General features: G+C 33.7%; 1 protein-coding gene across 11 annotated transcripts in view; it reads right to left on the bottom strand.

Annotated features, from left to right (window-relative positions):
- Window positions 1-14,084, bottom strand: part of CSNK1G3 (casein kinase 1 gamma 3) — a 65,495-nt gene that overhangs the window by 18,508 nt on the left and 32,903 nt on the right. For all 11 annotated transcript variants that reach the window (XM_064642255.1, XM_064642261.1, XM_064642258.1 and 8 more), the window contains 2 exons: window positions 3,222-3,370; window positions 1,671-1,905 (listed from right to left, as the gene is read on the bottom strand). In XM_064642255.1, coding sequence (XP_064498325.1) covers window positions 1,671-1,905; window positions 3,222-3,370 — 384 coding nt within the window. The remainder of the gene's footprint in view (window positions 1-1,670; window positions 1,906-3,221; window positions 3,371-14,084) is intronic.

The raw sequence follows: 14,084 nt of genomic DNA, 5'->3' as shown, positions 1-14,084 counted from the left end.
TCTAACCAGAGATCAAGACTCTACTTAAGGAGTGGAAAAGTCACCCTTGTAGTCATTTATTATGTTCCTGTGTTAATATCAGACATGTAAACAAAATTCAGTTGTGTTTTTCAAGTAATTACCAGTTTCATGTTCATGTTTATTTTCTTAAATGAGATAAGGGAATCTTCTTATTTAAGAAGGAATAAAAAGCTTATTTGATTTTAAAAGTCATTGTGCCACTGTTGAAAATTTTATATTATTCAAAAGTCTATTCTGTCTAATGGAGATGGGAGCCTAGTGTCAAAAATTTAAGTCACCCTAAGCTGACATCAGCTTTCATGCCTGAAAAATACAGTGAATGCTTCCTTTATCTGAGGAAATTGAGCTCCAAAAGCTAAGTCTAGAAAGCTCAAATCCTATATTTGAGGTTCTGGAGCATGTCCAAAACAGAGCAATGAAGCTGGTGAAGGGTCTGGAGCACAAGTCTTTTGAGGAGTGGCTGAGGAAGCTGAGGTTGTTTACATCCCAAAGGAAAAAAAAGGCTCAGGGGAGACCTCTACAACTATCTGAAAGTTTAGCCTCTTCTCCAAAGTAACAAGTGACAGGACAAGAGAAAACAGCCTCATGTTGTGCCACAGCAAAGTTTAGACTGGGAAAATTTTCTTCACCAACAGGGTTCTCAAGCACTGGAACACAGGGAAGTGACTGAATCACCATTCTGTGAAATATTTTAAAAGATCTGTAGATGCGGTGCTTAGGGATGTGGTTTAGTGATGGACTTGGCAGTCCTGGGTTAATAGTGGACTAAATGATCTTAAGGGTATTTTCCAAACTAAATGATTCTATGGTTATGCTTTATTGATAAAGCACCTTCTTGCTGTCTGAAAAGTGTGAATGGTTTCTCATTTGCCATAACAGTCGCACTTACAGTTGAGCTGTGTGTATTGTGCAACATTTTTATGACCAATTCAAAGAGCAACCTAATCAGTGATTACCATGCAGTGATAAACAACCAGTTTACACAAATTCAAAGGGATCAAACCTGTTTTCACTAGAAAACCTCTTTATAACTGGAATAAACAAAGATCTGAGTGCTCATACCTTTTTCCAGGTAAATTTATTCATTCAATAATAACCACTTTCATCTTTATATATATTCTGTCCTTTCATTAGCTCGTTATCATAACCTTTAAATCCTTATTAACAGTGTAAGCACTAAAAAAAATAATCAAGAAATCAGTATCATATATAAGCTACTTTATTATTTTATGATGCATTTCAAAGAGAACAGAAAACTAGCAAGATAGCATTGAAAACCTATGTTGTTGCAATCTATTCACTTTACTATCTTTAATTAGTGCATCTGCTTCCTGGACACTTCACTCTGCCATGGTATACTTCTAAATGTGGAGATGTTATAATACAAAAAGATATACCCCATCTTTCTTTTATATATATCTAACAAAGATAACAATTCCCAAAACAACACCATGATGATTAGAGATTCAGAAAATATTATTCCCATAAACAGTATTTCCATAAGGACAAACTGTATTTGCACAGTACACAAAACTTGTAGTTCTTAATGACTACAGACTGAGAAAAATTACAACTACAAAACAAGATGGTTTATGACAAATCACAGCTGTTGATCAATTCTTGTTTCTGCACTTAAAAAGCACACATACCTTTTCCTAAGTGTGTATTTATACTCATGTATCTAGCTGTTCCTGTAAGGCTCTTGTGTTCTCGATACGGTATGTGCTTCTTTGTTTCTGGATCTACATACTCCTTTGCTAAACCAAAATCTATAATGTGAATAATTTGCTGGGTTTTGTTTCCAGGACGTCCTATTAGGAAGTTCTCAGGTTTTACATCTCTGTATATCAAGTTCTTTGAATGGACATACTCCATACGAGAAATCTTTAATAAAAGAAAAAGGAAAACAAACAAACAAACAAACAAACAACAAAACCAGAAAGTTTAGTTTAAGCTTCAGGTTATCACATTAAAACGTGTTAGAAGCTACATATCTTACATGGAGTTTATATTTAGAAGAAATCACCCCCATCTTAAAATCAAAGGGATATTGTTCTTAACAAGATAGCTCCCAGCTAAGATCAATAAAAATTGTACACTTTCCCTGAGCAGATACATCAGTTTGTGTGTTGGAAACCTTCAGACTGGACATTAGTCATGAATCATGTATTTAACAGAAGTTTTCTTCTTTAAAAACAGGTAGTACAACTATGTTTTGTGCACATTAGAAGTAAAACCAGAAACCGTCATCAAGCAGTGAGCAGCAAAGTTTCATGTAGATCTGTTACACATTAGAGGTACAAACAAGAGAAGCACTGAAAGTTCATCACTATGCATATAATTACATTCCAGTTGGATCGCTTTCTATCAAAATTTCTGTATTCAGAAAGGAACAGGAAGTGTTAAATAAAACGGATCTTTGGATCTGTGATAACTTCGGCATTTTAAAAAAAGACCTTGGTCATTTTGGCTGTAAATAAGCTCAATATGTCTATATGTCTGTAGCTGGAGGTCTGTTATACAATTACAGTTGTGTTTTAAACAGCTATTTTTACCCTTCATAAGTAATATTCAGGGAAGTAGAAGTTCAGTATCATTAATATTTCATAAGGACTTATTTAAAACTCGTATCATCAAGGTAAACATGCATAGATTTAATTGTCTTTCTTTGCACTTCCACCCACCCTTAGGTCAAAACCAAATAAGGAAATCTTCAAAAAAGACAATAATTCTTCATTAAATAATTTTGTGCTATAATTTCTGGGAGGGTTTGAGGAATCTTTCATTTGTTTGTTTGCTTTCTTGCTTACAAGAATGCTCGGGAAAAATATTTATGCTATTTAGCAGTCTCATAATCCAACTGCTTTTGCATGCTAGAATTATTTATATTTAATTAAAGTTTTCTTTTTATAAGAGTATGTCAAACTAATATTCATTATTTCAGGTTGTGACCTGTGAGAATTCCAAGGATGTAATGTAATTATATTCGTGCAATGACTCTTGAAAAACTGGAACAAAGTAAATGGAAGTAACATAAGACAGTTTTCCTACTAAAACTGTATCACACGCTCTTTAAAGACCACTGACATCAATTTAAAACACGAGAACTGCAAATCTCTTAAGTTAAATAAGCATTTAATCCATTGCAGACTAATTTAGTTATTCTAGTGAACACTGAAATTAACATCTATTCTACTTACCAACTGTATGGCTATCATAAGAACGGTTTTAAGAGAAAATGTCCTACCACACAAGTCAAACAAATCTTCCAGACTAGGTCCAAGTAGTTCTAGCACCATAGCATTATATTTGCCACATGGGCCAAAATAATAAACCTGAGGTATTCCATCTGTAAAATGAAAATACAAAGTAATTACAAGGTGTTAAATACAATTAATGAACACACCAATAAAATTCCTACTCAATTTCAAGTTGTTGTGAAGTTATAAATACATTTTTCACATAAAAGCAAAAATAAAACCTCATACAAACCACAGGTAAAAGATACAACAAGAATATTAAAGATAGTATCATTTTCATTAAATATTTTGTGACTGTTAAGTATTTGACTTGAAAAGATATAAAGATTTTATAAAAAATAAAAATTAGAACCTCTCTGCCAGGTTTTGGAACAGTAAATTGAAACAGATTTTAAAAAGCTATGAAGAGAGGCTTAAATACGTTCTTTTACCAAAAAAATGGAAAAAAACCCCACCAAAAACCAAAACCCACCACACACTTAAATTAAACCTTTTAAAATAAGGCTATGACAAACCTACATTTAGTAATAAACCCACCTTATTGTCTGCAGAAATAATTTAAAAACCCAAAAGAGATTAATGAACCAGAGAGTTCATTAATCAGAGGCAGGCAATCCAGAAGTTTGAAAATATCAACAGTTAATGCCTTATGATCCAATTTTACTTACACCTTTTTGTACATATGCATTGTGTGACTATTTAATTAAAAATAACTTGGTATCATTGCTTCTATTCATCTTGCAATTTTCATATGCACAGGACACCTTACTCATTCAGCAAAATAAATTTTGTTTATATAAAGAACCTAGCTATTCCAGATTCTTTTTTTGCTCTTCAGTACATATCCTCTGTGTCTCACTTATTTGAAATATTCAGTACTCTGAAAATGCATTCCTCCTTTCATGTGAGCTTTTCTACAGTATCCATTGATACAATTACTGTACTATACAAAAGTACTAAACCTATTTTTAGAATACCTTAATGAGACACTGGATTTCACCTTCATTCTCTGTAGGGTAAATGTGAGTTTAAAAATTAAAACATCCCTAACTCTGGGTGTTTTTTGAGGTCTTGGGTTTTTCATGCCTTACTACAGTGCCACTTACACTGAGGGCACAGATTTATAATTGTTTCCACTACAGCTTTGGGGGGGAAAAAAATAAAAAAAAATACATTATTGTTTTAGCAAAACTAAAATCAAATGAATGACATGTTTTTAAGAGCATTTTCATTAATCTCTTTCCTAAAAGTAAGAATAATGAAAGGAGAACCCCTAAAAATCCAGTTTAACTGTTCAGTGTTTTGAAGACCAGACCTTCAATTTATTTTAAATATGTGTAATCATACCCATCTCTATACTAATATACTTAACATGCATAATTATACCCATTTCAGAAAGACTTCACAGGAGTAGCTTATCGCTACTAATGAAGGAGCACAGACCATATTGCATAACTCATACTGTATCAGAACATGGTACAAGATAATGTTCTTCAGTTTTTAAAAAAATCATCCCTAATTACTAGATAGATACCTAAAAGACTTGACCTTCGGACTAGGTAAAAACTCCAGAACACTCCAAAATTGTGTTTAACACGTTATAACTTCCGCAAGGCACGTATGGAGCATTCTGTCTAAAATTACCCATATTGATAAAATAATTTCATATTAATAGTTCAAAGTACTAGAAGTTGGGGGTTTTGGTTATTAATCAAAACACTCTTACTGCTTTTGCTTAAAAACAATAAGCTAATATCATCCTGCTACTTGTATTATCTCTACATGTCTCTAGATCTCCAGAAGATAAGTCAGAAAGTAACATGATACTAATAAATAGAATCTGAGGCTTTTTCCCCACTATAGAGAAATAAAAAATCTCTTCTATATAAATCTTTAAAAGATATTGGTTAAGTTAGAAAAACACAGAAATTCTGATTTTTAGAAAATTAAGAATTTCCTATTTTGTTGACAGGATATTCCAATACGTATTATCAATTAAGAAGATGTATATAATTTCCATTCTGAATTAGTCTGGTTTCAACCACTTTCCTTCCACAAGAAGGAACTACTCAAAACTTTTAAGACACATCCCAGTCGTCTTCTATGAAATAAAAGTCATTGTTCTTACGTTTCTTGCTCAATAATTGATTATCATTCAATCCTTTCTATTACCTTGACATATCTTCTGCCTCATTCTCAAATATCCTTTATAAAAAGAAGTACCGTTTCAATCATTATCACACAAACATCACTAAAAGTTACAAGTAACTTCCAACTCTTCCACCAAAGAAGAAACTTACTCGTGGCCAAAAAAACAGATTCACATACTCTCACTAAATTACCTTACCACTTAAACATCTACTTCCTTTCTAGATTTAAAAATCTGAATACAGCATTCTTATTTTCAGATATGTGTCACATTTGCTTATCCCTAGATATGTACACTTGATCACAAGTAAAACACTTTCATTTGAATGATCTCAATTTATTAAAGCCATTTACAATACTTTATGTGACTGCTTTGTGATAAAATTGTGAATCCATTTTAAATCAATATGACTTTGAATCCCATTTTAACCTCATGGCAAAAATCAAGAAAGTCGTGACTTTGAAATTAACTATTTGAATATCGCTTGGTTTCCAGTTTCTTTTTCTAGAAAAGTTAACTTTCATTAGCCACCTAAAACATTGCCGCTATACAACACTGGTCTCCAAAATAAGAGACCAAATGCCCTAAAAGTGCATTACTATCCACTGGGGTGCTGGGGGGGGGGGGGGGGAACGGAAATAGAGGGATAATTTTGCATTTCCTTTTTTCTAAAACTAAGAAACTAAACTTTTCTAATATTATATGCATGGATTCACACTGGAGCTCTCACTAAGTCAGATGGTTGTATCACAGTACACATAGGAGAAATCCTGGCATATAAGTGGGAATGCAGAGATGGTGACAGTAGTGTACCTGTTTGTTTATTCATTTTTGGCTTACTGCAATTATGTGTGCCCAGTTAGGTGGATTTATGGATTATATTGCCTAATGTTTGCTTAAATGCTTTAGTCCACCATGTTTATGTACATGACGTCTAGAAAGTTTTTAAAGCTGACAGATCTGACATTCCCTATAATGATGAAAGGATAAAAACACCAGAATAAAGAAAACATTACTAGAGTAATTAGAGTTTTCTCTAAGCCAGTCAAGAAACACACTGATGTGATCTGCATTATATCTTATTGCTTAGACTGTTTGCTAAATCAGATTCATAAATGCTAGTAAAATACACAAGAGTGCTCTTGCAGAACAAGGTGTTCTGTATTCAGTTTCCTATACACTACTGCCTTGTATCTGTATTTTTAATCTTCCCATGTGACAGTTCACTGGACAAAAACAGAAGACCTTAGGTAGATTTGCAGTAACAGTTATCTTTCATGGCACATCCATACTGGTACTCTGTCAAGGACACAATTCAACAAACTGCCACAAACACAAGTATTCTCTACTTAGTCTACAAAATCTGGTGTGAATCCTCTCAAAGGAAGAGATTATAAAATCCAGGGTAGTGCCATATGTGTGTTTTGACTTGAACCAAAGCAGCACACACAGAAGGGCCATACAATATCTCAAAACATAGCACTGTAATGCTCCTGAAACCATGATCATCTAGAACCATAAAACCCTAAACATGGAATGAGACACTGTATCAGCAACACGAATTCAGCACCAAAAAACTTAGACCACATTTCTTATTTGCAAAAATAAGAATATGTTTGCATAAATAAGAAATAGCAGTATAACAGTTAAATCTATTTTCAAGGAAAAAATCTTCTGTAACTAGGTATTTACATTACCAAAACAGAATTACAGATGTATTTTTATTGTCATCTTTATTAAATCAAATATCCATTTATCTAACATGAACTGTTCTGTGAACTGTATCATCAAACCTCCTTTCACAATTACAGCTATCTATTGTATGCTACAAAAACCCCACAATTAATCTCTGAAATCTCTGCGTGATGTCCCAATCACCAACATAAATTTTTGCATAGAACCAGGCTTCTTATGACCAGTAATCACTGTTTCTCAGAAATATTATCATGTGAATCTATTATGCAGTTGTCATTCTTACCAGATCTCTTGCATTTATTCTAGGGGAAAAAATTACTTTAAATATAAATTGAGAAAATTCTATACATTTCCTTAAGCCAAATGTTAGAAAAGGATTAGTATAAAACAAGAAAAACTGCCAGAAACATTTTTTATAGTTTTTGTGGGACTACACTTGAAAAATAAATTTGCTATTATCGTCATCTTTCATTCACATAAACATAAATATTAGCATATTCACATTGATAATTGAGCAGCTCAACCTTCCTATTACAGGAATTGTATCAGCAGCAACAAACTCAAAATGGAGTCAGCTTCATCCCAAACTCACAACAAAACCATAGCAGCCATTGGTACACAGATTAACAGCACTTATGAACAGATACCTCTTCAGTCAAGAAATTCAATATTTGATTCAGTTTAAGCACTCTTACAGATAAATTCTTAAATTAAGATAGAGTATTCTTTTTTAAGATCACCTGCATTAATTTTTATTAATCAGAGATTAAAAAAACTTCAACTAACTGCTTACTGTTTATTCCTCTACATAATGACCTCAGTCAAATTAGAACAGAAGTAATAAAGTAGGACAGTTTCACTAAAAAAAAAATAAATTAAAAACAGCTTTCAATTTAAGAGTAAAGTCTCAGTTACCTACCTAGGTGTATCTCAAAGCAAAGTTCTGAAGTTACTAATAAAATTCACTTTGCATTTATAATGCATGACAGTTAGCAAGATATATAAAAATGAGACATCTCAGATACACCTGTAAGAACTCATGAAATGTAATTCATATGTCAACTGAGACTATTCTGAACTGACTTACTTGCTAACTCTGTAGCTCCCAGGTAAGACATTTTATCTTCCACTTCCAAACATAACACATTTGTTTTAGAAATTAAATAATATTCTAAAATCTGAAGCTCCAGTCAATTACTGCTACTTTAACTAAGTACTGGGAACAGTCTATGTGCTGCAAACAGATATGTCTGCATACATATCGCATTAGAGTACTCACAAAAATCTTCTTTTCAAACTCACTTCAAACCCCCAATAATCTCCATAATTCTTATCCTATAATAACAGTGTGGGCAAGATACCAATCCCAAAATATTTTGCAAATATAGAATGAGCTAAGTTATTTTTAATTGTATAAATTGAGCTACAATTTGTTTCTAGCACTACACTACAGGAGACTTGTTATCGAGATACTTCCTCCTGATATGGCAGAATATCAACCTAGTAAAATAAGTTACAGTCTACCAACTGAGAAAGAAATCAAGAAAACATAAAGCTGAAAATTTTGTCCTAGGAAGAGTTATAGCAAAACACAGATGTTGACACACTCTGATGAAATCAAGCTGTGCTGCATTTTCATCCGGAGGCTGAAGTGAAAGGCAAGGTGGCTATGGCCCAGGAGATTAGATTAATTAGAAGTGATATCCCATTGCCTTCTCCCAGTGATAGATCAAAAAAAAAATCACGTGTAATTATCTTGAATACAAAAGATAGCCTGTCTTTTAGTGCCAATATCTGCTTCACACATTCTATATCCTGAATAGAGGTGTACAAAAAAAATGCATAGGTATCATGGCACACTTGGGTCTCATATACACCAGCTAACACTGGTCTGAACTGAAATTATATGACAAATCACAATTTTGTTACCATGAATGTTTTTGTCTTTACCTAGAAGAAAAAGCACTAAACACTGAAGCACTGAACCTCATTCTTGGCCTTCAAACCATCAAATATTTCCAACACAGAGAACAAGGAAAAAACCATAAATAGCAGCATTTAAAGCTGTGTATAAAGTACCTCATAACAAAGAAACGTTCAGTCTCTAGCCTTAAGGCACTCTGCCCCTCTCAAAATGAGAAATTCAGAGTATTTCAAAGTCACATTGCTACATTCCCAAACCAAAACACAATTGTCTGGCAAATCCTGACATGCTTTAAAAGCTAAAATAAATATTCTACTGAGCTTGACTACCGAAATGGAGCAGACTCCACAGCTCTGCATCAGCAGCTGACCACCATGCACAAATGCTTTGTACTTCCCTGCCTGCAGCTTCTCAGGATTACCTACAGACCTGTTCTTACTAGCCAATATGTACACAAGTGATCTGGTAACGTTTCTGTACCTTCCAAAATCACAGTATGCCTGCACTGCAATCTTTTTCAACCACTAACCCAACAGCAACTTTTTGACTACCACTGTACAAGTACTGTGATTCTGTTGTGCCAAAGACAGGCTCTCACAACCTCAAAACCGAAAAGTATACTTTTAGATAGCAATGCAGAGCACATTAACCACATGCCTGTTGGTAGTGAATCACAAAAAGACTCACAGACAGAATGCAATACTTAGCATTCACTTCACAGTGGCCATAGGCTTTTGAAGTATAACACCTTTTTCTCTAGTAGTATACAAATATGTATTTTATTCATTTACTGGTCAATAGTCACCCTGTAAGTTTTTACAGATTTTAGAGTGGAAGTGTTAACTAGATTTCAGCTAAAAGAACATAAGTACAAAAGTTAAGAAAAATAAAATATGATTTACAATACTGAGCATCTGCCTTCTCTGAAATATTAATACAGCAGTTTGACCAGTAGGATAATCAACAGCTGAACAGATCTTTGTCTCTTTTAAAAATGGCCTCAAATGAAAGAATAAAATCTAACAGTGGATACCCCTCGTTGCTCTAGACAGGTACTATAGTAAGTCTGTTTTAACAGCACCACAGGGACAGGAGCTCTACTAAGATACCTTAAGCAGCAGAAGCTCCTGCCATTCCTTTGTTCCACTTATCAGATGAGTAAGTACAAAAGAGTCTTCATTCACTTGGAAAGACTCAAAGCCATTATGATAACCACTCCTTCATTAAGACACATTAGAAAAATTAGACAACAAAAAGTCGAATAGTTTTTACACTCTTCAACACATAACACATGATTTCTTTAATTTACTGACTGCTTTCTGCGAAAGGGAACTGTACCATACTGTAAATGCCTAGCTGTTAAAGAATTAAAGCATTTTAAGTTTTCACCAACAAGGGCTTTTTTAACTGAAAAAAAAATCCCACATTAAAAACCTCAGTTTTACTCAGTACTTTTTTGCTGTAGTCAAATTGAGGCAGCAGTTACTGTTTACCCCTCTCCTCCTCAGCCCCTCCTAGGAAATTGAATTTAAGTACAGTTAAATTATGGGCATACCACATGAAATACACCTACAGCTCATCTTCTAATTGTACAAAGAAAGACTAATAGTATAAAAGATGAATTCAGAAATCAATAAAAAATACAAAATTGTTTTCTATTAATTCCAAAAGTCTCAGTGCAATTTTAGGTAAGAATTCAGCAATAGTTTTATTTGTAGTACTGTGCTTTTGGTACATATCAGTTTTTCTTACAATTCATACTCGAATATTCAAGAAAATACACATTTAACAAATTTTATTAGAAGATATTTTAAATTCCATCAGTATGCCGTTCATTCAGTTGGATAGAAATTTCTACATACTGACTGTATGATCTCAAACTTCAGGAGGAAAACATGCTCATAGCTACTGAATGACATTATGTCAGAAAAGAAAAAAGCTAAAGGAAAGCTAAATAATGACGAGACTAAGATGAGCCACATCTTCAGACTAATTTAAGAACTATTTTTAATAAGTTTTAGGTCTATTTGCATGAATAATTAATAATGTTTCAAAAAAAAACAAAAGTACATAAAATGTTTCCTGTTTAGGAAAGATTCTTCACTTTTCTTTTTCCTGACAAACACCTACATGATACTGCACATTCATAGGCATATCAAGAAAAAGTTCATCACTTATGGCTAGGCTTTGCGAACGAAGATTTGGGAAAGGCTCTATCCACATTTGTTACAAGTACACTGGTGGCTAATAAGGCCAATGCAAGATAGACATATCCGACTGCAAAAGGCACAACAGAAAGACTCCTTAGGAGGTATAACTCCTTAGGAGGTATAATCAATAAAAAGTATATTTAAGAGTAAAGGTAAACCATCTTTATGAGCAGATTTTCTCCAAAGGAATACACTGAAATGTTAATAATTATCCATGCAAGTCAAGAGCACTTTTTATTAAATACAAAGAATTAATACAGTTTAAAAGTCCTATATATAAAAACTGCATATCTACCATATTTCATGTCTATTTTTTCCCTTATTCTCTCAGGGAGAACTATAAAAGATCCCTCCAAATTTTTTTCCATTCAAGCATGTCTTCCATCTTCATAGCATTCAAAACAGAGAAGAGCAAGATTCTTTCCACAGAAATTAATAAAATATATTAAAAAAAAAAAATCTAAGCCACGAGGTCACTAGAAAAGAAAGAAAAAGGGATATTATAAGAATAAATAAAGAGATTTGCAGTAGACAAATAGTGGCTTGAGACAAGGGAATACCAAGAAAACATACAATTTCAAAATGCTACTTCTTCCTCCTCTTCAAGGAGGTCCACAAGATCAGAGGAAGCACAAAGGAGTTCTGTTGAAAAGGGTTGGAAGGTAAAATAACCTGTAATCCTAATAACAGTTTCATTATTTGCTTTCAGGGAGATACTGCAGGAAAATAACCTCATTTTCTTCCAGAACTATTCATTGCCATGTTAATGCCACTCCCTCCTCCCCATGCCATCTCCAAACACGGTGGGATTTCACAGGGGCTACAGGAATTTTATCCCTTAAGCATCAGGTTATTTCACACTAAGCACAAGTCAGTTTGCAGCATAAACTGAGACTTCGGAAAATAATGGCTCTGCTTACAAGAGTGGGAAAGAAAGGGAGTACTACTCCCTTTTCTCCAGTTGCTTCTGAAACTATAGTAGTCACTTGCTATTAATATACATGAATACATGTAAACATGAGAAAGGGAAGCACAGTTCTGTACAATTAAATGCAAAATACCCAGTCCACACAGTTATAAAGCTATCAACCAAACTACAAAAAGGTTGTCTGAATAAAAAAAAACTACTAAGGAAAAGATTACTTCATTGTAATTAAGAAAGCCTGCAAATGTAGATTTTTAGGGACTTAAAAGCCAGAAGGTTTCAGACAATTGTGACTGCTAGTGTGGGTGAGTAATTATGTACCAGAGAAACCTCCCATCTGCTCACAATTACTATACTTGAAATTTCTTCCAGCAGTAAAAACTACTTTTATACCTCCTATGATAGACTCTTCTGCAACTTGCACACTGAAGATCACTTCCTTTAATCTACTCTTGCTCTGACAAAAGTACAGCACTGCCCATAAGGCAACACTGTCCTCATGGATAGATCTAGCATAAGACTTTTTAATATCTCATGTTCTAGGAAGGATTAGCTGCTTCCTGAATTTATCACTTGGTCCACCAATTTTCCAACACTATGTTTTCCAGCTGTTCATGTGACAAAATTTCTTAAATCTATGCTTGATAGTAAACAAGCATCTTATGAAAAAATCAGTAAACCAACTGCCACAGATTACATGAGAACAGAAAATACATAATACTGCAACTTTTTTTCTAGAAGAATCTTAGACTGCGTAACTTCCTGGGCTTGAGGACCCAACTCCTGCAAAGACGGAAAAAGAGACTGCTGCAGAAAGGTAAGGAATCAGCAATTTTTTCAACTTCTAAGTAGAAGATAGGAGAAAGAATATTTCTTCTCAGTGAGCCTTTACCACAAGCCTCAAGTGTGTACCTGAGAAAGGTTGAGAAAGGAGCTTTCAGGGTTCTGTATGTGCTGGGGCAGGCTTTCACTTTTGAATAAAAGCAGGTTACTGCAAAAACAGAGGACGTCTAAGACAAGGTTCTTCATAAATATTGATGAAGCTCAGTAAGTCACCAGCTTTATCTTTATCTTACTTTATTCAGTAAACAAAAAGGTATACAAAGTTACATTCACTAAGACATTTTTTACCCAAGAAATATTCCCATTAGGGTTCCTACCTCTGAGAAGCACTGCCTAATTTCTGAAGTCTGAACTAGAAATTACGGCTTTATTCTTACCTCCAATACACAGCTCCTTTCCAATTTTAGATAGTTACACCTTGGTTTTCACAGCTCGGTACAGTCCCTAACCTGTGGGTTGCCATTATCCATTAGTTAAGTACTTAGGATCTCAGCTTTGCACTTATTAGCTATTTCAGTAGTCTATCTAGGGTATGCTGACAATTTATAACTAACAAAAGAACACCCAGACATCATATTCTGATGACATTCTCCAATTAGCAAGCATTTAAGACTCAACATTTTGACTAGACATCTGCATTTTTATCTTCCATCTATGAAGAGGAATAGACCATGTCATGTCTTGCAAAGAGCTGTCTCTAAAGATTCCTGGTTTTAAAGCATTCATCCTTAGAGCATCAAAAAAATTTTCTATATCAATTGAACATATTAGAAGGTAGGTTTCACCAGAGAAAGCTTTCAAAGAACATAAAAAAATTGTTGAAAGCTACTAAATTAGAGAAACACTATCCAGGCCACTGCAGCAATGAATATATGATCCTGAATTTTAAGTAAAAAAGTGAAAGTGGTATTTAAAAAGTATTAAAATTCATTATAATGCACACACATTCAAGGCAACAAAATGAAAGTGGTATTCCCTGACTTTCAGACATGACTTTTAATCTTAAATAGCATTTTATACCAGTTTAAGCATAACTAAAATCAGTCACAAAATCCAG

The sequence above is a fragment of the Pseudopipra pipra genome, chromosome Z (assembly GCF_036250125.1).
Source record: "Pseudopipra pipra isolate bDixPip1 chromosome Z, bDixPip1.hap1, whole genome shotgun sequence".
NCBI classification, from domain to species: Eukaryota; Metazoa; Chordata; class Aves; order Passeriformes; family Pipridae; genus Pseudopipra; species Pseudopipra pipra.
This window is presented reverse-complemented; position numbering and strand designations above follow the sequence as displayed.